The 22,304-nt window shown below is 49.4% G+C and overlaps 1 protein-coding gene across 3 annotated transcripts in view; it reads left to right on the top strand.

Annotated features, from left to right (window-relative positions):
• Positions 1-22,304, top strand: part of LOC137377359 (lamin-B1.S-like) — a 158,809-nt gene that overhangs the window by 90,075 nt on the left and 46,430 nt on the right. For all 3 annotated transcript variants that reach the window (XM_068046958.1, XM_068046959.1, XM_068046957.1), the window contains one exon: positions 21,355-21,541. In XM_068046958.1, coding sequence (XP_067903059.1) covers positions 21,355-21,541 — 187 coding nt within the window. The remainder of the gene's footprint in view (positions 1-21,354; positions 21,542-22,304) is intronic.

Genomic DNA, 22,304 nt, shown 5'->3' with positions numbered 1-22,304 from the left:
TACCAATGACATCAAGGGATATGAGGATAGTGTGGGAAAAAGGCGTTGAAGTGGATGATCAGCCATGATCGTATTGAATGTCGGGGCAGGCTCGATGGGCTGAATGGCCTACTCCTGTTCCTATGTTCAACTTTGCAGCATCAGCACCCATTGACCCTCCCGTATCAGTTCAAAGCTGCGATAACTGCGGAATGCCCCTTACCCTGGCACAGCGCAGAAGGTTATTGACCTACTTGCAGCACTGGAGCCATTTCCTCCTCACTACCCCACGTCTGCTGACCTCCTCCACTACCTCCAGTCACGCCTTCTTGCTGACTTGGGGAGGCCTCCTCATTCCGTCCGCTGGGAAGAGGACCCCCCGGCCCCCCGCCCTGCCTCAGCTGCCTGGAGGAGGACATGCAGGGAGTCTGCAGAGAACCTGGGTGCCGTGCTGCTGCATGTCTCTGCCATTACCGATCTGTTTCGGGTATATTAATAGCGGGTAGGCCCTTTAATTCTTGCTGCACTCCTTTCACCCTCAGGCTGTTCTATTCCTTTTTCCAATCTGCTGCTCTTCCAAACATCCTCCTTGCTGCAGGGAATAAATAGGCCGCCGAGCCGCTAATTGGGTCGTTAGGGCTCGATAGAGGCAGCTTCATCCTTCCGGAACACGGAGCCATCAAAAAAGGTAAAAGTAGGGCCGAGGTTTGTATTCTCTTGAGTAGATAAGAATTAGGGGATTTAATCGAGGTGTTTAAAATGATTAAAGGATTTGAGAGAGGCGAGAGAGAGAAAGTATTTCCTCTGGTGAGGCGAGGGGCACAGAACAAGGGGATAGAATCATAAAGTTCAAACTAAGCTGTGGAGTTTCATAGTGGTGTCAGAGACGGGAGCAGCTGGAGAAACAGTGAAGATCACTTTGCATTCCATCCACTATTGAATGATTGAGAATGTGAAGATGAATCGAACCAACAGCCTTCAGTTGTAAATCCAACATATGCTGCAGATCAGACGATGATTAAATGATCGAAAGGGTGGTCCGATTCATGGTACTGAACACCTTGGCCTGAACACTGACCCCTTGGTATTGGAATCCACGGCCTGAACACTGGCCCCTTGGTATCGGACTCCTCGGCCTGAACTCTGACCCCTGGTACTGGACTCCTCGGCCTGAACTCTGACCCCTGGTACTGGACTCCTCGGCCTGAACACTGACCCCTGGTACCGGACTCCTCGGCCTGAACTCTGACCCCTGGTACTGGACTCCTCGGCCTGAACACTGACCCCTTGGTACGGGACTCCTCGGCCTGAACACTGACCCCTTGGTACGTGACTCCTTGGCCTGAACACTGACCCCTTGGTACGGGACTCCTCGGCCTGAACACTGACCCCTTGGTACTGGACTCCTCGGCCTGAACACTGACCCCTTGGTACGGGACTCCTCGGCCTGAACACTGACCCCTTGGTATCGGACTCCTCGGCCTCAACACTAACCCCTTGGTACCGGACTCCTCGGCCTGAACACTGACCCCTTGGTATCGGACTCCTCGGCCTCAACACTGACCCCTTGGTATCGGACTCCTCAGCCTGAACTCTGACCCCTGGTACTGGACTCCTCGGCCTGAACACTGACCCCTGGTACTGGACTCCTCGGCCTGAACACTGGCCCCTTGGTACCGGACTCCTCGGCCTCAACACTGACCCCTTGGTATCGGACTCCTCAGCCTGAACACTGACCCCTGGTACCGGACTCCTCGGCCTGAACACTGACCCCTGGTACCGGACTCCTCGGCCTGAACACTGACCCCTTGGTATCGGACTCCTCGGCCTCAACACTGACCCCTTGGTATCGGACTCCTCAGCCTGAACACTGACCCCTGGTATCGGACTCCTCGGCCTCAACACTGACCCCTTGGTACTGGACTCCTCGGCCTGAACATTGACCCCTGGTACTGGACTCCTCGGCCTGAACACTGACCCCTGGTACTGGACTCCTCGGCCTGAACACTGACCCCTGGTACTGGACTCCTCGGCCTAAACACTGACCCCTTGGTATCGGACTCCTCGGCCTCAACACTGACCCCTTGGTATCGGACTCCTCGGCCTCAACTCTGACCCCTGGTACTGGACTCCTCGGCCTGAACACTGACCCCTGGTACCGGACTCCTCGGCCTGAACACTGACCCCTTGGTAATGGACTCCTCGGCCTGAACACTGACCCCTGGTACTGGACTCCTCGGCCTGAACACTGACCCCTTGGTATCGGACTCCTCGGCCTGAACACTGACCCCTGGTACTGGACTCCTCGGCCTGAACACTGACCCCTTGGTATCGGACTCCTCGGCCTGAACACTGACCCCTTGGTATCGGACTCCTCGGCCTGAACACTGACCCCTTGGTATCGGACTCCTCGGCCTGAACACTGACCCCTGGTACTGGACTCCTCGGCCTGAACACTGACCCCTGGTACTGGACTCCTCGGCCTGAACACTGACCCCTTGGTATCGGACTCCTCGGCCTGAACACTGACCCCTTGGTATCGGACTCCTCGGCCTGAACACTGACCCCTTGGTATCGGACTCCTCGGCCTGAACACTGACCCCTGGTACTGGACTCCTCGGCCTGAACACTGACCCCTGGTACTGGACTCCTCGACCTGAACACTGACCCCTGGTACTGGACTCCTCGACCTGAACACTGACCCCTTGGTATCGGACTCCTCGGCCTCAACACTGACCCCTGGTACTGGACTCCTCGGCCTGAACACTGACCCCTTGGTATCGGACTCCTCGGCCTGAACACTGACCCCTGGTACTGGACTCCTCGGCCTGAACACTGACCCCTTGGTATCGGACTCCTCGGCCTGAACACTGACCCCTGGTACTGGACTCCTCGGCCTGAACACTGACCCCTTGGTATCGGACTCCTCGGCCTGAACACTGACCCCTTGGTAATGGACTCCTCGGCCTGAACACTGACCCCTGGTACTGGACTCCTCGGCCTGAACACTGACCCCTTGGTATCGGACTCCTCGGCCTGAACACTGACCCCTTGGTATCGGACTCCTCGGCCTGAACACTGACCCCTTGGTATCGGACTCCTCGGCCTGAACACTGACCCCTGGTACTGGACTCCTCGGCCTGAACACTGACCCCTGGTACTGGACTCCTCGACCTGAACACTGACCCCTGGTACTGGACTCCTCGACCTGAACACTGACCCCTTGGTATCGGACTCCTCGGCCTGAACACTGACCCCTTGGTATCGGACTCCTCGGCCTGAACACTGACCCCTTGGTATCGGACTCCTCGGCCTGAACACTGACCCCTGGTACTGGACTCCTCGGCCTGAACACTGACCCCTGGTACTGGACTCCTCGGCCTGAACACTGACCCCTTGGTATCGGACTCCTCGGCCTCAACACTGACCCCTGGTACTGGACTCCTCGGCCTGAACACTGACCCCTTGGTATCGGACTCCTCGGCCTGAACACTGACCCCTGGTACTGGACTCCTCGGCCTGAACACTGACCCCTTGGTATCGGACTCCTCGGCCTGAACACTGACCCCTGGTACTGGACTCCTCGGCCTGAACACTGACCCCTGGTACTGGACTCCTCGACCTGAACACTGACCCCTGGTACTGGACTCCTCGACCTGAACACTGACCCCTTGGTATCGGACTCCTCGGCCTCAACACTGACCCCTGGTACTGGACTCCTCGGCCTGAACACTGACCCCTTGGTATCGGACTCCTCGGCCTGAACACTGACCCCTGGTACTGGACTCCTCGGCCTGAACACTGACCCCTTGGTATCGGACTCCTCGGCCTGAACACTGACCCCTGGTACTGGACTCCTCGGCCTGAACACTGACCCCTTGGTATCGGACTCCTCGGCCTGAACACTGACCCCTTGGTAATGGACTCCTCGGCCTGAACACTGACCCCTGGTACTGGACTCCTCGGCCTGAACACTGACCCCTTGGTATCGGACTCCTCGGCCTGAACACTGACCCCTTGGTATCGGACTCCTCGGCCTGAACACTGACCCCTTGGTATCGGACTCCTCGGCCTGAACACTGACCCCTGGTACTGGACTCCTCGGCCTGAACACTGACCCCTGGTACTGGACTCCTCGACCTGAACACTGACCCCTGGTACTGGACTCCTCGACCTGAACACTGACCCCTTGGTATCGGACTCCTCGGCCTCAACACTGACCCCTGGTACTGGACTCCTCGGCCTGAACACTGACCCCTTGGTATCGGACTCCTCGGCCTGAACACTGACCCCTGGTACTGGACTCCTCGGCCTGAACACTGACCCCTTGGTATCGGACTCCTCGGCCTGAACACTGACCCCTGGTACTGGACTCCTCGGCCTGAACACTGACCCCTTGGTATCGGACTCCTCGGCCTGAACACTGACCCCTGGTACTGGACTCCTCGGCCTGAACACTGACCCCTTGGTATCGGACTCCTCGGCCTGAACACTGACCCCTGGTACTGGACTCCTCGGCCTGAACACTGACCCCTTGGTATCGGACTCCTCGGCCTGAACACTGACCCCTGGTACTGGACTCCTCGGCCTGAACACTGACCCCTTGGTATCGGTCTCCTCGCCCTCAACACTGACCCCTTGTGGTCACCATTCATTGTAACTGAATTCATAACCTCACCGTTCAGGAGATCTTGTTCGCGATGTTATCATACGAATGTTTAGCACTTGTACCAAATTCTCTGTGCAATGCAGGCAGCATTGAATCGATTCCTGCCAGTTTTGTGCAATGCAGAACGTTCACGAGCTCTCGTTCTCCAGTTTATAATTGGATGAGGCTGGGCCATCAATGGTGTGAGTGTTAAACCCATCCAATTACTGTATCATGATGCAATACCATGAGTGACCAAAGGACTGTATTTGATAGACACTCCTTGCTATCCATTGTCGAGTGTAATAAAACAGCTGTGGCCTTGCAGCAGATCCTAGATAATCTCACAAATGCCAGAGCGACAGCAGATAACAATCAAAGGAGAAAGAAAATCAGGCATTTTTATCGCGCCTTTCACAACCTCAGATGTCCCAAAGCACTTTACAGCAAATGGAAGAGTTTTCAAGTCTGGTCACTGTTGTGATGCAGGAACACGGCAGCGAATTTGCACACAGCAAGATCCCACAAACAGCAATAAGATAACGACCAGATGATCTGCTTTTTAGCAATGTTGGTTCAGGGATAAATATTGTCCCAGGACACCGGGGAAAACTTTCCTGCTCTTCAAAATAGTAGCTGTGGGATCGTTTATGTCCACCCGAGATGGCAAACACGACCTCAGTATAATATCTCATCAGAAAGATAGCAGCTCCGACAGTGCAGCACTCCCTCAGTACTGACCCTCCGACAGTGCAGCACTCCCTCAGTACTGACCCTCCGACAGTGTGGCACTCCCAGTACTGACCCTCCGACAGTGCAGCACTCCCTCAGTACTGACCCTCCGACAGTGCGGCACTCCCAGTACTGACCCTCCGACAGTGCAGCACTCCCTCAGGACTGACCCTCCAACAGTGCAGCACTCCCTCAGTACTGACCCTCCGACAGTGCAGCACTCCCTCAGCATTGACCATCCGACAGTGCAGCACTGCCTCAGTACTGACCCTCTGATAGTGCAGCACTCCCTCAGTACTGACCCTCCGACAGTGCAGCGCTCCCTCAGTACTGACCCTCCGACAGTGCAGCGCTCCCTCAGTACTGACCCTCCGACAGTGCAGCACTCCCTCAGTACTGACCCTCCGACAGTGCGGCACTCCCAGTACTGACCCTCCGACAGTGCAGCACTCCCTCAGGACTGACCCTCCAACAGTGCAGCACTCCCTCAGCATTGACCATCCGACAGTGCAGCACTGCCTCAGTACTGACCCTCTGATAGTGCAGCACTCCCTCAGTACTGACCCTCCGACAGTGCAGCGCTCCCTCAGTACTGACCCTCCGACAGTGCAGCACTGCCTCAGTACTGACCCTCCGACAGTGCAGCACTCCCTCAGTACTGACCCTCCGACAGTGCGGCACTCCCTCAGTACTGACCCTCCGACAGTGCGGCACTCCCTCAGTACTGACCCTCCGACAGTGCGGCGCTCCCTCAGTACTGACCCTCCGACAGTGCGGCGCTCCCTCAGTACTGACCCTCCGACAGTGCACCACTCCCTCAGTACTGACCCTCTGACAGTGCGGCACTCCCTCAGTACTGACCCTCCGACAGTGCAGCGCTCCCTCAGTACTGACCCTCCGACAGTGCAGCACTCCCTCAGTACTGACCCTCTGACAGTGCGGCACTCCCTCAGTACTGACCCTCCGACAGTGCGGCACTCCCTCAGTACTGACCCTCCGACAGTGCGGCGCTCCCTCAGTACTGACCCTCTGACAGTGCAGCATCCCTCAGTACTGACCCTCCGACAGTGCGGCGCTCCCTCAGTACTGACCCTGCGACAGTGCGGCACTCCTTCAGTACTGACCCTCCGACAGTGCAGCACTCCTTCAGTACTGACCCTCCGACAGTGCAGCGCTCCCTCAGTACTGACCCTCCGACAGTGCAGCACTGCCTCAGTACTGACCCTCCGACAGTGCAGCACTCCTTCAGTACTGACCCTCCGACAGTGCGGCGCTCCCTCAGTACTGCACTGGGCGTGTTGGTCTGGATTTCGTGTGCAAGTCTCTGGAGAGTGACTTGAACCCTTGACTTTCTGACTCAGAGGTCAAAAAAAGTGCAAAGCTTTGGAGACTGGACGAAAAAATGAACATGTTCTTACTGAATAATGTCAAACTAGCAGGCGGTTGTGCAGAGGGGTTAATGAGAGGGAGCTGGGATGCAGAACCTGGCAGTTTGCAATTTGTGTCAAGAAGTCTGCAATCTGAAATTCATCATGGCATTGGCTTGCAATCACATTCCCTCCTAATATCGGAACTGTGTCTGAAATATACTTCGATGCTTGTCGTCTCCAGACGGGTGAAATCTACTCAGAAGCTGTGTGATAATAAGGATCTGTCACTGTGTGTAACTTCACAGGCAGGCAGTACTGGGTTGGCACTAAGTGCAAAGTTTATGGGCTTTCCCGAGATGTTTCTTTCTTTCTCCGGGACCAAGTCATCTCTGGAATTGACTCTGCCTCCCCTGGACCAAAGCAGTAACCCGAAGTCGACCAGGAGCCCTTGTGACTGCAGCAAACTCTCTGGATAAAATATAATCTCTCTCGCCATCTCCTAATGGAACAATAAACACACTATCAAACGTCCGTTTAAGTTACAAACTACCAAATAAGTTTGTTCAAAGATTAGCAGCAGGAAGAGGCAGCACATCAACTTGAGAGCTATTTTTACACAATGTTAACTCATGATCTTTGCTTAGAAAAATAAATAACAAATATCTGACACGTTACTAACTCTGCTGATACACGTTTCTTACCGTGAGTCTCAGAGTAGTTTTCTCCCATCTGGGGGTTACCAACTTCCACAAGCAATCACAAGAGAAATATTATTTCTCCCGATATTTGGAGGGAACATCATTGTTATCCACAGACATGATGATAATAGTGAACCTGGACTGATGTCTGTGCTGTAGATCATAGCAGGCCACTTGGAGCACGTCTCCATATCATAAAAAGAATAGAGAGACTTTGGAGAAGGTGTAAAACAGATTGATGAGAATACTGTCAGAACTGAGAGATTATAATGATCAGGAAAGATTCAACAGGCTGGAGCTCATTTCTCAAGATAAAAGACTGAGGGGTGACCTGATAGAGTTCTTTAAAACTATTAAAGGGTTTGATAGGGTTTGACAGAGAAGAGTGGAGAGTATTACTAGAGTTAAATTAGGGCCAATCAAGGATAGTAGTGGGAAGTTGTGTGTGGAATCAGAGGAGATAGGGGAAGTGTTAAATGAATATTTTGCGTCAGTATTTACAGTAGAGAAAGAAAATGTTGTCGAGGAGAATACTGAGATTCAGGCTACTAGGCTAGATGGGATTGAGGTTCACAAGGAGGAGGTGTTATCAATTTTGGAAAGTGTGAAAATAGATAAGTCCCCTGGGCCAGATGGGATTTATCCTAGGATTCTCTGGAAAGCTAGGGAGGAGATTGCAGAGCCTTTGTCCTTGATCTTTATGTCGTCATTGTCGACAGGAATAGTGCCGGAAGACTGGAGGATAGCAAATGTTGTCCCCTTGTTCAAGAAGGGGAGTAGAGACAGCCCTTGTAATTATAGACCTGTGAGCCTTACTTCGGTTGTGGGTAAAATGTTGGAAAAGGTTATAAGAGACAGGATGTATAATCATCTTGAAAAGAATAAGCTCATTAGAGATAGTCAGCACGGTTTTGTGACGGGTAGGTCATGCCTCACAAACCTTATTGAGTTTTTCGAGAAGGTGACCAAGCAGGTGGATGAGGGTAAAGCCGTGGATGTGGTGTATATGGATTTCAGTAAGGCGTTTGATAAGGTTCCCCATGGTAGGCTATTGCAGAAAATACGGAAGTATGGGGTTGAAGGTGATTTAGAGCTTTGGATCAGAAATTGGCTAGCTGAAAGAAGACAGAGGGTGGTGGTTGATGGCAAATGTTCATCCTGGAGTTTAGTTACTAGTGGTGTACCACAAGGATCTGTTTTGGGGCCACTGCTGTTTGTCATTTTTATAAATGACCTGGATGAGGGTGTAGAAGGGTGGGTTAGTAAATTTGCGGATGACACGAAGGTCGGTGGAGTTGTGGATAGTGCCGAAGGGTGTTGTAGGGTACAGAGGGACATAGATAGGCTGCAGAGCTGGGCTGAGAGATGGCAAATGGAGTTTAATGCGGAAAAGTGCGAGGTGATTCACTTTGGAAGGAGTAACAGGAATGCAGAGTACTGGGCTAATGGGAAGATTCTTGGTAGTGTAGATGAACAGAGAGATCTTGGTGTCCAGGTGCATAAATCCCTGAAGGTTGCTACCCAGGTTAATAGGGCTGTTAAGAAGGCATATGGTGTGTTAGCTTTTATTCGTAGGGGGATCGAGTTTCGGAGCCACGATGTCATGCTGCAGCTGTACAAAACTCTGGTGAGACCGCACCTGGAGTATTGCGTGCAGTTCTGGTCACCGCATTATAGGAAGGATGTGGAAGCTATGGAAAGGGTGCAGAGGAGATTTACTAGGATGTTGCCTGGTATGGAGGGAAGGTCTTACGAGGAAAGGCTGAGGGACTTGAGGTTGTTTTCGTTGGAGAGAAGGAGGAGGAGAGGTGACTTAATAGAGACATATAAGATAATCAGAGGGTTAGATAGGGTGGATAGTGAGAGTCTTTTTCCTCGGATGGTGATGGCAAACACGAGGGGACATAGCTTTAAGTTGAGGGGTGATAGATATAGGACAGATGTCAGAGGTAGTTTCTTTACACAGGGAGTAGTAGGGGGTGGAACGCCCTGCCTGCAACAGTAGTAGACTCGCCAACTTTAAGGGCATTTAAGTGGTCATTGGATAGACATATGGATGAAAATGGAATAGTGTAGGTCAGATGGTTTCACAGGTCGGCGCAACATCGAGGGCCGAAGGGCCTGTACTGCGCTGTAATGTTCTAATTCTAATAAGAAAAGATGTTTCCACTTCTTGTGGGAGACCAGAATGAGAGGTCACAAATATAATACAGTCACTAAAAAATCCAACTGGGAAATCTGGAGAAACTCCTTTCCCCAGAGAGTGGGGAGAATGTAGAACTCACTACCACAGGGAGTGGTTGAGGTGAATAGTATCGATACATTTAAGGGGAATCTGGATAAACACATGAGAGAGAAAGGAATAGACAGATATACCGATAGGGTGGGATGTAATAATGAGGGACAAGGATCTCCCTCCATGTAAACTCCCTAACCCATATTCTGGGCCACCCCCTAGACCCTGCCATCTCATGTGCTCTTGCTACTCTCATCATAATAATTACAGATAAGGCCATTCATATAAACATACGAACTAGGAGCAGGATTAGGCTATTCAGCCCCTCGAGCCTGCTCCGCCATTGTGTAAGATCATGGCTGATCTGTTTGTGGACTCAACTCCACTTTCCTGCCAGCCCCCAATACCCTTTGACTCCCATGTTTGTCAAGAATCTGTCTACCTCTGCCATAAAAACATTCAATGACCCTGCCTCCACCGCTCTCCGAGGAAGAAGGTTCCACAGACTCACAACCCTCTGAGAGAAAAAAATTCTCCTCATCTCTGTCCTAAATGGGAGACCCCTTATTGTTAAACTGTGCCCCCTAGTTTTAGTCCCTTCCACAAGGGGAAACTTCCTCTCAGCATCCACCCTGTCAAGACCCCTCAGAATCTTATATGTTTCAATAAGATTACCTCTATTCCTTCTAAACTCCAATGAATACAGATGCAATCTGTCCAATCTTTCCTCATTCCAGGAATCCCAGGAATCATTCGAATGAACCTTCTCTGAACTGCTTCCAATGCAATTCTATCCTTTCTTAAGTAAGGAGACAAAAACTGCACACAATACTCGAGATGTGGTCTCACATCTCACATATAAATTTGCCAGGAAAAACAACAGACCTGAGGATTGGGAGCAGTTTAGAATTCAGCAAAGGAGGACCAAGGGATTGATTAAGAAAGGGAAAATCGAGTACGAGAGTAAGCTTGCGGGCAACATAAAAACTGACTGTAAAAGATTCTATAGGTATGTGAAGAGAAAAAGATTGGTGAAGACAAATGTAGGTCCCTTACAGTCAGAAACAGGGGAATTTATTATGGGGAACAAAGAAATGGCTGACCAACTAAATGCATATTGTGGTTCTGTCTTCACAAAGGAGGACACAGATATCATACCAGAAATGTTGGGGAACACAGGGCTTAGTGAGAGAGAGGAACTGAAGGAAATCAGTATTAGTAGAGAAATGGTGTTAGGGATTGAAGGCCGATAAATCCCCAGGGCCTGAGTACTTAAGGAAGTGGCCCTAGAAATAGTGGATATATTGGTGGTCATCTTCCAAGATTCTATAGACTCTGGAACAGTTCCTACAGATTGGAGGGTCGCTAATGTAACCCCACTATTTAAAGAGGGAGGTAGTGAGAAAGCAGGGAATTATAGACCAGTCAGCCTGACGTCAGTAGTGGGGAAAATTCTAGAGTCCATTATCAAAGATTTTATCGCAGAGCACTTAGAGAACAGTGGTAGAATCGGGCAGAGTCAGCATGGATTTACGAAAGGGAAATCATGCTTGACAAATCTACTAGAATTCTTCAAGGATGTAACTAGTAGAGTTGATGAGGGGGAGCCAGTGGATGTGGTTTCTTTGGACTTTCAGAAGGCTTTCAACAAAGTCCCACATAAGAGATTAGCGTGGAAAATTAAAGCGCATGGGATTGGGGGTAGTGTATTGCAATGGATAGAAAATTGGTTGGCAGACAGGAAACAAAGAGTAGGGATAAATGGGTCTTTTTCCGAATGGCAGGCAGTGACTAGTGGGGTACCGCAGGGATCAGTGCTAGGACCCCAGCTATTCACAATATTCTTTCTTTTGGGCCTCCTTATCTCGAGAGACAATGGATACGCGCCTGGAGGTGGTCAGTGGTTTGTGAAGCAGCGCCTGGAGTGGCTATAAAGGCCAATTCTGGAGTGACAGGCTCTTCCACAGGTGCTGCAGAGAAATTTGTTTGTTGGGGCTGTTGCACAGTTGGCTCTCCCCTTGCGCCTCTGTCTTTTTTCCTGCCAACTACTAAGTCTCTTCGACTCGCCACAATTTAGCCCTGTCTTTATGGCTGCCCGCCAGCTCTGGCGAATGCTGGCAACTGACTCCCACGACTTGTGATCAATGTCACACGATTTCATGTCGCGTTTGCAGACGTCTTTATAACGGAGACATGGACGGCCGGTGGGTCTGATACCAGTGGCGAGCTCGCTGTACAATGTGTCTTTGGGGATCCTGCCATCTTCCATGCGGCTCACATGGCCAAGCCATCTCAAGCGCCGCTGACTCAGTAGTGTGTATAAGCTGGGGATGTTGGCCGCTTCAAGGACTTCTGTGTTGGAGATATAGTCCTGCCACCTGATGCCAAGTATTCTCCGAAGGCAGCGAAGATGGAATGAATTGAGACGTCGCTCTTGGCTGGCATACGTTGTCCAGGCCTCGCTGCCGTAGAGCAAGGTACTGAGGACACAGGCCTGATACACTCGGACTTTTGTGTTCCGTGTCAGTGCGCCATTTTCCCACACTCTCTTGGCCAGTCTGAACATAGCAGTGGAAGCCTTACCCATGCGCTTGTTGATTTCTGCATCTAGAGACAGGTTACTGGTGATAGTTGAGCCTAGGTAGGTGAACTCTTGAACCACTTCCAGAGCGTGGTCGCCAATATTGATGGATGGAGCATTTCTGACATCCTGCCCCATGATGTTCGTTTTCTTGAGGCTGATGGTTAGGCCAAATTCATTGCAGGCAGACGCAAACCTGTCGATGAGACTCTGCAGGCATTCTTCAGTGTGAGATGTTAAAGCAGCATCGTCAGCAAAGAGGAGTTCTCTGATGAGGACTTTCCGTACTTTGGACTTCGCTCTTAGACGGGCAAGGTTGAACAACCTGCCCCCTGATCTTGTGTGGAGGAAAATTCCTTCTTCAGAGGATTTGAACGCATGTGAAAGCAGCAGGGAGAAGAAAATCCCAAAAAGTGTGGGTGCGAGAACACAGCCCTGTTTCACACCACTCAGGATAGGAAAGGGCTCTGATGAGGAGCCACCATGTTGAATTGTGCCTTTCATATTGTCATGGAATGAGGTGATGATACTTAGTAGCTTTGGTGGACATCCGATCTTTTCTAGTAGTCTGAAGCTATTCACAATATACATTAATGATTTAGATGAGGGAACTAAATGTAATATCTCCAAATTTGCAGATGACACAAAACTGGGTTGGGGGGTGGGGGGGGTGGGTGGGGGTGAGTTGTGAGGAGGATGCAGAGAGGCTTCAGAGTGATTTGGACAAGTTGAGTGAGTGGGCAAATGCATGGCAGATGCAGTATAATGTGGATAAATGTGAGGTTATCCACTTTGGTAGCAAAAACAGGAAGGCAGATTATTATCTGAATGGCTATAAACTGAGAGAGGGGAATATGCAGCGAGACCTGGGTGTTCTCGTACACCAGTCGCTGAAGGTAAGCATGCAGGTGCAACAGGGGGTAAAAAAGGCAAGTGGTATAGAACAAAGAACAGTACAACACAGGAACAGGCCATTCGGCCCACCAAGCCTGCACTGATCATGATGCCTGTCTAAGCTAAAACCTTCTGCACTTCTGGGGACCGTATCCCTCTATTCCCATCCTATTCATGTGTTTGTCAAGATGCCTCTTAAACGTCCCTATCATACCTGCTTCCACCACCTCCCCCGGCAGCAAGTTCCAGGCACTCACCACCCTCTGTGTAAAGAACTTGCCTCGCACAGCCCCTCTAAACTTTGCCCCTCTCCCCTTAAACCTATGTCCCCTAGTAACTGACTCTTCCACCCTGGGAAAAAGCTTCTGACTATCCACTCTGTCCGTGCCACTGATAACTTTGTAAACCTCTATCATGTCGCCCCTCCACCGCCGTCGTTCCAGTGAAAACAATCCGAGTTTATCCAACCTCTCCTCATAGCTAATGCCCTCCAGACCAGGCAACATCCTGGTAAACCTCCTCTGTACCCTCTCCAAAGCCTCCACGTTCTTCTGGTAGTGTGGCGACCAGAATTGCACGCAATATTCTAAGTGTGGCCTAACTAAAGTTCTGTACAGCTGCAACATGACTTGCCAATTTTTATACTCTATGCCCCGACCGATGAAGGCAAGCATGCCGTATGCCTTCTTGACTACTTTATCCACCTGCGTTGCCACTTTCAGTGACCTCTGGACCTGTACGCCCAGATCTCTCTGCCTGTCAATACTCCTAAGGGTTCTGCCATTTACTGTATACCTCCCACCTGCATTAGACCTTCCAAAATGCATTACCTCACATTTGTCCGGATTAAACTCCATCTGCCATTTCTCCGCCCAAGTCTCCAACCGATCTATATCCTGCTGTATCCTCTGACAATCCTCATCACTGTCCGCAACTCCACCAACCTTTGTGTCGTCCGCAAACTTACTAATCAGACCAGCTACATTTTCCTCCAAATCATTTATATATACGACAAACAGCAAAGGTCCCAGCACTGATCCCTGCGGAACACCACTAGTCACAGCCCTTCATTCAGAAAAGCACCCTTCCACTGCTACCCTCTGTCTTCTATGACAGAGCCAGTTCTGTATCCATCTTGCCAGCTCACCTTTGATCCCGTGTGACTTCACCAATCATCTTTGTCACTTCCTCATAAAGGGGCAGCGCAGTGGCGCAGTGGTTAGCACCGCAGCCTCACAGCTCCAGGGACCCGGCTTCAATTCTGGGTACTGCCTGTGCGGAGTTTGCAAGTTCTCCCTGTGACCGTGTGGGTTTCCGCCGGGTGCTCCGGTTTCCTCCCACAGCCAAAGACTTGCAGGTTAATAGGTATATTGGCCATTGTAAATTGCCCCTAGTGTAGGTAGGTGGCAGGGGAATATGGGATTACTGTAGGATTAGTATAAATGGGTGGTTGTTGGTCGGCACAGACTCGGTGGGCCGAAGGGCCTGTTTCAGTGCTGTATCTCTATGACTATGACTAAAAACTCAATCAAGTTAGTTGGTATGTTGGCCTTCATAGCGAGAGGATTCGAGTACAGGAGCAGCGATGTCTTGCTGCAATTATACAGGGCCTTGGTGAGGCCACACCTGGAATATTGTGTGCAGTTTTGGTCTCCTTATCTGAGGAAGGATCTCTGTTCTCCAATTCTGACCACTTGAGTATTTCCAATTTTAATCGCTCCACCGTTGGCTGCTGTGCCTTCAACTGCCTGGGCCCCAAGCTCTGGAATTCTCTCACTAACCCTCTCCACCTCTCTCTTCTCCTTTAAGATGCTCCTTAAACCTACCTCTTTGAGCAAGCTTTTAATCACCTATCCTGGTATCTCCTTATGTGGCTTTGTGAAGTGCTTTGGGACATTTTAGAATTAGAATTAGAATTAGAACATTACAGCGCAGTACAGGCCCTTCGGCCCTCAATGTTGCGCCGACCTGTGAAACCATCTGACCTACACTATTCCATTTTCATCCATATGTCTATCCAATGACCACTTAAATGCCCTTAAAGTTGGCGAATCTACTACTGTTGCAGGCAGGGCGTTCCACGCCCCTACTACTCTCTGAGTAAAGAAACTACCTCTGACATCTGTCCTATATCTATCACCCCTCAACTTAAAGCTATGTCCCCTCGTGTTTGCCATCACCATTCGAGGAAAAAGACTCTCACTATCCACCCTATCTAACCCTCTGATTATCTTATATGTCTCTATTAAGTCACCTCTCCTCCTCCTTCTCTCCAACGAAAACAACCTCAAGTCCCTCAGCCTTTCCTCGTAAGACCTTCCCTCCATACCATGCAACATCCTAGTAAATCTCCTCTGCACCCTTTCCATAGCTTCCACATCCTTCCTATAATGCGGTGACCAGAACTGCACGCAATACTCCAGGTGCGGTCTCACCAGAGTTTTGTACAGCTGCAGCATGACATCGTGACTCCGAAACTCGATCCCCCTACTAATAAAAGCTAACACACCATATGCCTTCTTAACAGCCCTATTAACCTGGGTAGCAACCTTCAGGGATTTATGCACCTGGACACCAAGATCTCTCTGTTCATCTACACTACCAAGAATCTTCCCATCAGCCCAGTACTCTGCATTCCTGTTACTCCTTCCAAAGTGAATCACCTCGCACTTTTCCGCATTAAACTCCATTTGCCATCTCTCAGCCCAGCTCTGCAGCCTATCTATGTCCCTCTGTACCCTACAACATCCTTCGGCACTATCCACAACTCCACCGACCTTAGTGTCATCCGCAAATTTACTAACCCACCCTTCTACACCCTCTTCCAGGTCATTTATAAAAATGACAAACAGCAGTGGCCCCAAAACAGATCCTTGCGGTACACCACTAGTAACTAAACTCCAGGATGAACATTTGCCATCAACCATCACCCTCTGTCTTCTTTCAGCTAGCCAATTTCTGATCCAAAGCTCTAAATCACCTTCAACCCCATATTTCCGTATTTTCTGCAATAGCCTACCATGGGGAACCTTATCAAACGCCTTACTGAAATCCATATACACCACATCCACTGCTTTACCCTCATCCACCTGTTTGGTCACCTTCTCGAAAAACTCAATAAGGTTTGTGAGGCACGACCTACCCGTCACAAAACCGTGCTGACTATCGCTAATGAACTTATTCTTTTCAAGATGATTATAAATCCTGTCTCTTATAACCTTTTCCAACATTTTACCCACAACCGAAGTAAGGCTCACAGGTCTATAATTACCAGGGCTGTCTCTACTCCCCTTCTTGAACAAGGGGACAACATTTGCTATCCTCCAGTCTTCCGGCACTATTCCTGTCGACAATGACGACATAAAGATCAAGGACAAAGGCTCTGCAATCTCCTCCCTAGCTTCCCAGAGAATCCTAGGATAAATCCCATCTGGCCCAGGGGACTTATCTATTTTCACACTTTCCAAAATTGATAACACCTCCTCCTTGTGAACCTCAATCCCATCTAGCCGAGTAGTCTGAATCTCAGTATTCTCCTCGACAACATTTTCTTTCTCTACTGTAAATACTGACGCAAAATATTCATTTAACACTTCCCCTACCTCCTCTGATTCCACACACAACTTCCCACTACTATCCTTGATTGGCCCTAATCTAACTCTAGTCATTCTTTTATTCCTGATATACCTATAGAAAGCCTTAGGGTTTTCCCTGATCCTATCCACCAATGACTTCTCGTGTCCTCTCCTTGCTCTTCTTAGCTCTCCCTTTAGATCCTTCCTGGCTAGCTTGTAGCTCTCAAGCGCCCTAACTGAGCCTTCACGTCTCATCCTAACATAAGCCTTCTTCTTCCTCTTGACAAGCGCTTCAACTTCTTTAGTAAACCACGGCTCCATCGCTCAACAACTTCCTCCCTGCCTCACAGGTACATACTTATCAAGGACACGCAGTAGCTGCTCTTTGAATAAGCTAAACATTTCGATTGTTCCCATCCCCTGCAGTTTCCTTCCCCATCCTACGCATCCTAAATCTTGCCTAATCGCATCATAATTTCCTTTCCCCCAGCTATAATTCTTGCCCTGCGGTATATACCTGTCCCTGCCCATCGCTAAGGTAAACCTAACCGAATTGTGATCACTATCACCAAAGTGCTCACCTACATCTAAATCTAACACCTGGCCGGGTTCATTACCCAGTACCAAATCCAATGTGGCATCGCCCCTGGTTGGCCTGTCTACATACTGTGTCAGAAAACCCTCCTGCACACACTGGACAAAAACTGACCCATCTAAAGTACTCGAACTATAGTATTTCCAGTCGATATTTGGAAAGTTAAAGTCCCCCATAACAACTACCCTGTTACTCTCGCCCCTGTCGAGAATCATCTTCGCTATCCTTTCCTCTACATCTCTGGAACTATTCGGAGGTCTATAAAAGACTCCCAACAGGGTAACCTCACCTCTCCTGTTTCTAACCTCAGCCCATACTACCTCAGTAGACGAGTCCTCAAACGTCCTTTCTGTCGCTGTAATACACTCCTTGATTAACAATGCCACACTCCCCCCCTCTTTTATCATCTTCTCTGTTCTTACTGAAACATCTAAATCCCGGAACCTGCAACATCCATTCCTGCCCCTGCTCTACCCATGTCTCCGAAATGGCCACTACATCGAGATCCCAGGTACCAACCCATGCTGCAAGCTCACCCACCTTATTCCGGATGCTCCTGGCGTTGAAGTAGACACACTTTAAACCAGGTTCTTGCTTGCCAGTGCCCTCTTGCGTCCTTGTAACCTTATCCCTGACCTCACTACTCTCAACATCCTGTACACTGGAACTACAATTTAGGTTCCCATTCCCCTGCTGAATTAGTTTAAACCCCCCCCGAAGAGCACGAGCAAATCTCCCCCCCAGGATATTGGTACCCCTCTGGTTCAGGTGAAGACCATCCTGTTTGTAGAGGTCCAACCTACCCCAGAAAGAGCCCCAATTATCCAGGAAACCAAAACCCTCCCTCCTACACCATCCCTGCAGCCACGTGTTCAACTCCTCTCTCTCCCTATTCCTCGCTTCGCTATCACGTGGCACGGGCAACAACCCAGAGATAACAACTCTGTTTGTTCTCGCTCTAATCTTCCACCCTAGCTCCCTAAATTTCTGTCTTAAATCCCCATCTCTCTTCCTACCTATGTCGTTGGTGCCTATGTGGACCACGACTTGGGGCTGCTCCCCCTTAAGGATCCCAAAAACACGATCCGAGACATCACGAACCCTGGCACCTGGGAGGCAACACACCAACCGTGAGTCTCTCTCGTTCCCACAGAACCTCCTATCTGTTCCCCTAACTATGGAGTCCCCAATGACTAATGCTCTGCTCCTCTTCCTCTTTCCCTTCTGAGCAACAGGGACAGACTCTGTGCCAGAGACTTGTACCCCATTGCTTACCCCTGGTAAGTCGGCCCCCGCAACAGTATCCAAAACGGTATACCTGTTGTTGAGGGAAACGGCCACAGGGGATCCCTGCACTGCCTGCTGGTTCCCTCTCCTTCCCCTGACGGTAACCCATCTACCTACTTCTTTTACCTGAGGTGTGACTACCTCCCCATAACTCCTCTCAATTACCCCCTCCGCCTCCCGAATGATCCGAAGTTCATCCAGCTCCAGCTCCAGTTCCCTAACGCGTTTCTCGAGGAGCTGGAGTTGGGTGCACTTCCCGCAGATGCAGTCAGCAGGGACACCCTTGGCGACCCTTACCTCCCACATTCTGCAGGAGGAACATACAACTGCCTTAACCTCCATTCCCACTATTCTAAATTCCCAACAAATCTACTGAAAAAAGAAAAACAAAAAGTCAAAACTTGTTAGGTTAGCAATCCAACGGACAGAACTTCTTAAATAAAAAGCTTTCCTTATCAACACAACAGAGTCCTTTTTTTTTGGTTAGAGGAGGAGGGTGGGTGGGAGACACTACACGTGTAGTGTCTCGGGTACAGCCACCACCCAAATATATACTTTTTACTTACCCAGCAGTCCCCTGGTCCTCCGAAAACAAAAGGGAATTAACTTTTAAACTTACACAGAAATTGACTTCCCAGCTGTTAGCTCGCTCTCGCACCTCCGCTACAGTCAAGCTGCAGTCACCAAAACTAAAACTATCATGTTAAATGTACTATATAAGTATAAAGTGGCAGGGCAGGTTGAGAAAGTGGTTAATGAGGCGTACGGGATACTGGGCTTTATAAATAGAGGCATAGAGTACAAAAGCAAGGAAGTTATGGTGAACCTTTATAAAACACCAGAAAAGCCTCAACTGGAGTATTGTGTCCAATTCCAGGCACCACATTTTAGGAAGGATGTGAAGGCATTAGAGAGGGTGCGGAAAAGATTTCCAAGAGTGGATCCAGGGAACCAGGGAACTGTGTCTAACTAACTTGAACTTGATTGAATTTTTCAAGGAGGTGACTAGATGTGTAGATGAGGGTAAAGTAGTTGATGTAGTCGACATGGACTTCAGTAAGGCTTTTGATAAGGTCCCGCATGGGAGATTGGTTAAGAAGGTAAGAGCCCATGGGATCCAGGGCAATTTGGCAAATTGGATCCAAAATTGGCTTAGTGGCAGGAGGCAGAGGGTGATGGTCGAGGGTTGTTTTTGTTAGTGGAAGCCTGTTTGTATTGTACATTAATGATTTAGATGTGAATATAGGAGGTATGATCAGTAAGTTCGCAGATGACACGAAAATTGGTGGTGTCATAAATAGTGAGGAGGAAACCCTCAGATTACAGGACGATATCGATGGGCTTGTAAGATGGGCGGAGCAGTGGCAAATGGAATTTAATCCTGAGAAGTGTGAGGTGATGCATTTTTGGAGGACCAACAAGGCAAGGGAATATACAATGGATGGCAGGACCCTAGGAGGTACAGAGGGTCAGAGGGACCTTGGTGTACTTGTCCATAGATCACTGAAGGCAGCAGCACAGGCAGATAAGGTAGTTAGGAAGGCATATGGGATACTTGCCTTTATTAGCCGAGGCATAGAATATAAGAGCAGGGAGGTTATGATGGAGCTGTATAAAATGCTAGTTAGGCCACAGCTGGAGTACTGTGTACAGTTCTGGTCACCACACTATAGGAAGGATGTGATTGCACTGGAGAGGGTGCAGAGGAGATTCACCAGGATGTTGCCTGGGCTGGAGCATTTCAGCTATGAAGAGAGACTGAAAAGGCTAGGGTTGTTTTCCTTCGAGCAGAGAAGGCTGAGGGGGGACATGATCGAGGTGTACAAGATTATGAGGGGCATTGATAGGTTAGATCGGAAGAAACGTATTCCCTTGGCGGAGGGGTCAAGAATCAGGAGGCATAGATTTAGGGTAAGGGGCAGGAGGTTTAGAGGAGATTTGATGAATCATTTTTTCACCGAGGGTGGTTGGAATCTGGAACACATTGCCTGAAGGGGTCATGGAGGCAGGAACCCTCACAACATTTAAGGAGTATTTAGATGAGCACTTGAAATGCAATAGCATAGAGGGCTACGGGCCAAGTGCAGGAATATGGGATTAGAATAGTTAGGTGCTGTATGGCCGGCACAGACACGATGGGCCGAAGGGCCTGTTTCTGCGCTGTATAATTTTGTGACTCTATGAGGGACTTCAGTTACGTGAATAGATTGGAGAAGCTGAGATTGTTCTCCTTAGAGAAGAGAAGGTGAAGACGAGATTTGATAGAGGTGATCAAAATCATGAGAGGTCTGGACAGAGTGGATAGGGAGAAACTGTTCTCATTGGCTGCAGGGCCAAGAACCAGAGGACACTGATTTAAAGCGATTGGAAAAAGAACCAATGGCGACATGAGGAAAAACTTTTTTAATGCAGCGAGTGGTTAGGATCTGGAAGGCACTGCCTAAGAGTGTGATAGAGGCAGATTCAATTGTGGCTTTCAAAAGGGAATTTGATAAGCACCTGAAACGAAAAGAAATTGCAGTGCTATGGGGAAAAGGCAGGGGCATGGAACTAGGTGAGTAGCTCTTGCAGAGAGCCAGCACAGAAACGACGGGCCGAATGGCCTCCTTTTGTGCTGTAACAATTCTCTGATTCTATATACTGTGGCTCGTCCCCTCCACCTCTCAGATAAGGGATCAGCACCAATCAGTAGTATGTAAAACCCTTCATGGATTCTCAAACTCAGATCGATCAAAGTTGTCTTTCTCCCATGCCTCCAGAGCAATGACCTGTGTGAAGATACAGGAGGTGGATTCGAAAGGCTGTTTTGTTCAAATCTCCAACACTTCCTGCGACAGGGATGCGAATCTCAGTGGCTATACACTGCAGCAGAGAGTTGGTGGGTATCCGATCTCCCTGTATCGCTTCCCACAGCACACGTGGATCCCAGCACAGCGATGCCTTAAGGTAGGTGTATCAATAGCATGTCAAGATGTGACTCCAATCTGTCTGTCTGCATATCACTCCTGTTTATTACTACTGTCTGTCAGTTGCTAATGACTCTCTATCACTACTGTCTGTCTCAGTCTGGCACTACAGCCTGTCTCTATAGCACTACAACAAAAACAAGAAATGCTGGAATCACTCAGCAGGTCTGGCAGCATCTGTGGAAAGAGAAGCAGAGTTAACGTTTCGGGTCAGTGACCCTTCTTCGGAACTGACAAATATTAGAAAAGTCACAGATTATAAGCAAGTGAGGTGGGGGTGGGGCAAGAGATAACAAAGGAGAAGGTGCAGATTGGACCAGGCCACATAGCTGACCAAAAGGTCACGGAGCAAAGGCAAACAATATGTTAATGGTGTGTTGAAAGACAAAGCATTAGTACAGATTAGGTGTGAATATACTGAATATTGAACAGCAGCAAGTGCAAACCTGAAAAAAACCTGAAAAAAACAGTGGGTAAGCAAACTCAACAAACTAAGATGAAATGAAATAAATGCAAAAAAAAGGATTGTAAAAAATGTAAAAAAGAATGTAAAAAAAAGAAAAAAGGAGGAAAAACTAACTAAAAATGAAAGTAAAATGGGGGGCTGTCATGCTCTGAAATTATTGAACTCAATGTTTAGTCCGGCAGGCTGTAATGTGCCTAATCGGTAGATGAGATGCTGTTCCTCGAGCTTGCGTTGATGTTCACTGGAACACTGCAGCAATCCCAGGACAGAGATGTGA

This window comes from Heterodontus francisci, chromosome 14 (assembly GCF_036365525.1).
Source record: "Heterodontus francisci isolate sHetFra1 chromosome 14, sHetFra1.hap1, whole genome shotgun sequence".
NCBI classification, from domain to species: Eukaryota; Metazoa; Chordata; class Chondrichthyes; order Heterodontiformes; family Heterodontidae; genus Heterodontus; species Heterodontus francisci.
The sequence above is the reverse complement of the archived record's forward strand: the minus strand, read 5'-3'. Positions and strand labels throughout refer to the sequence as shown.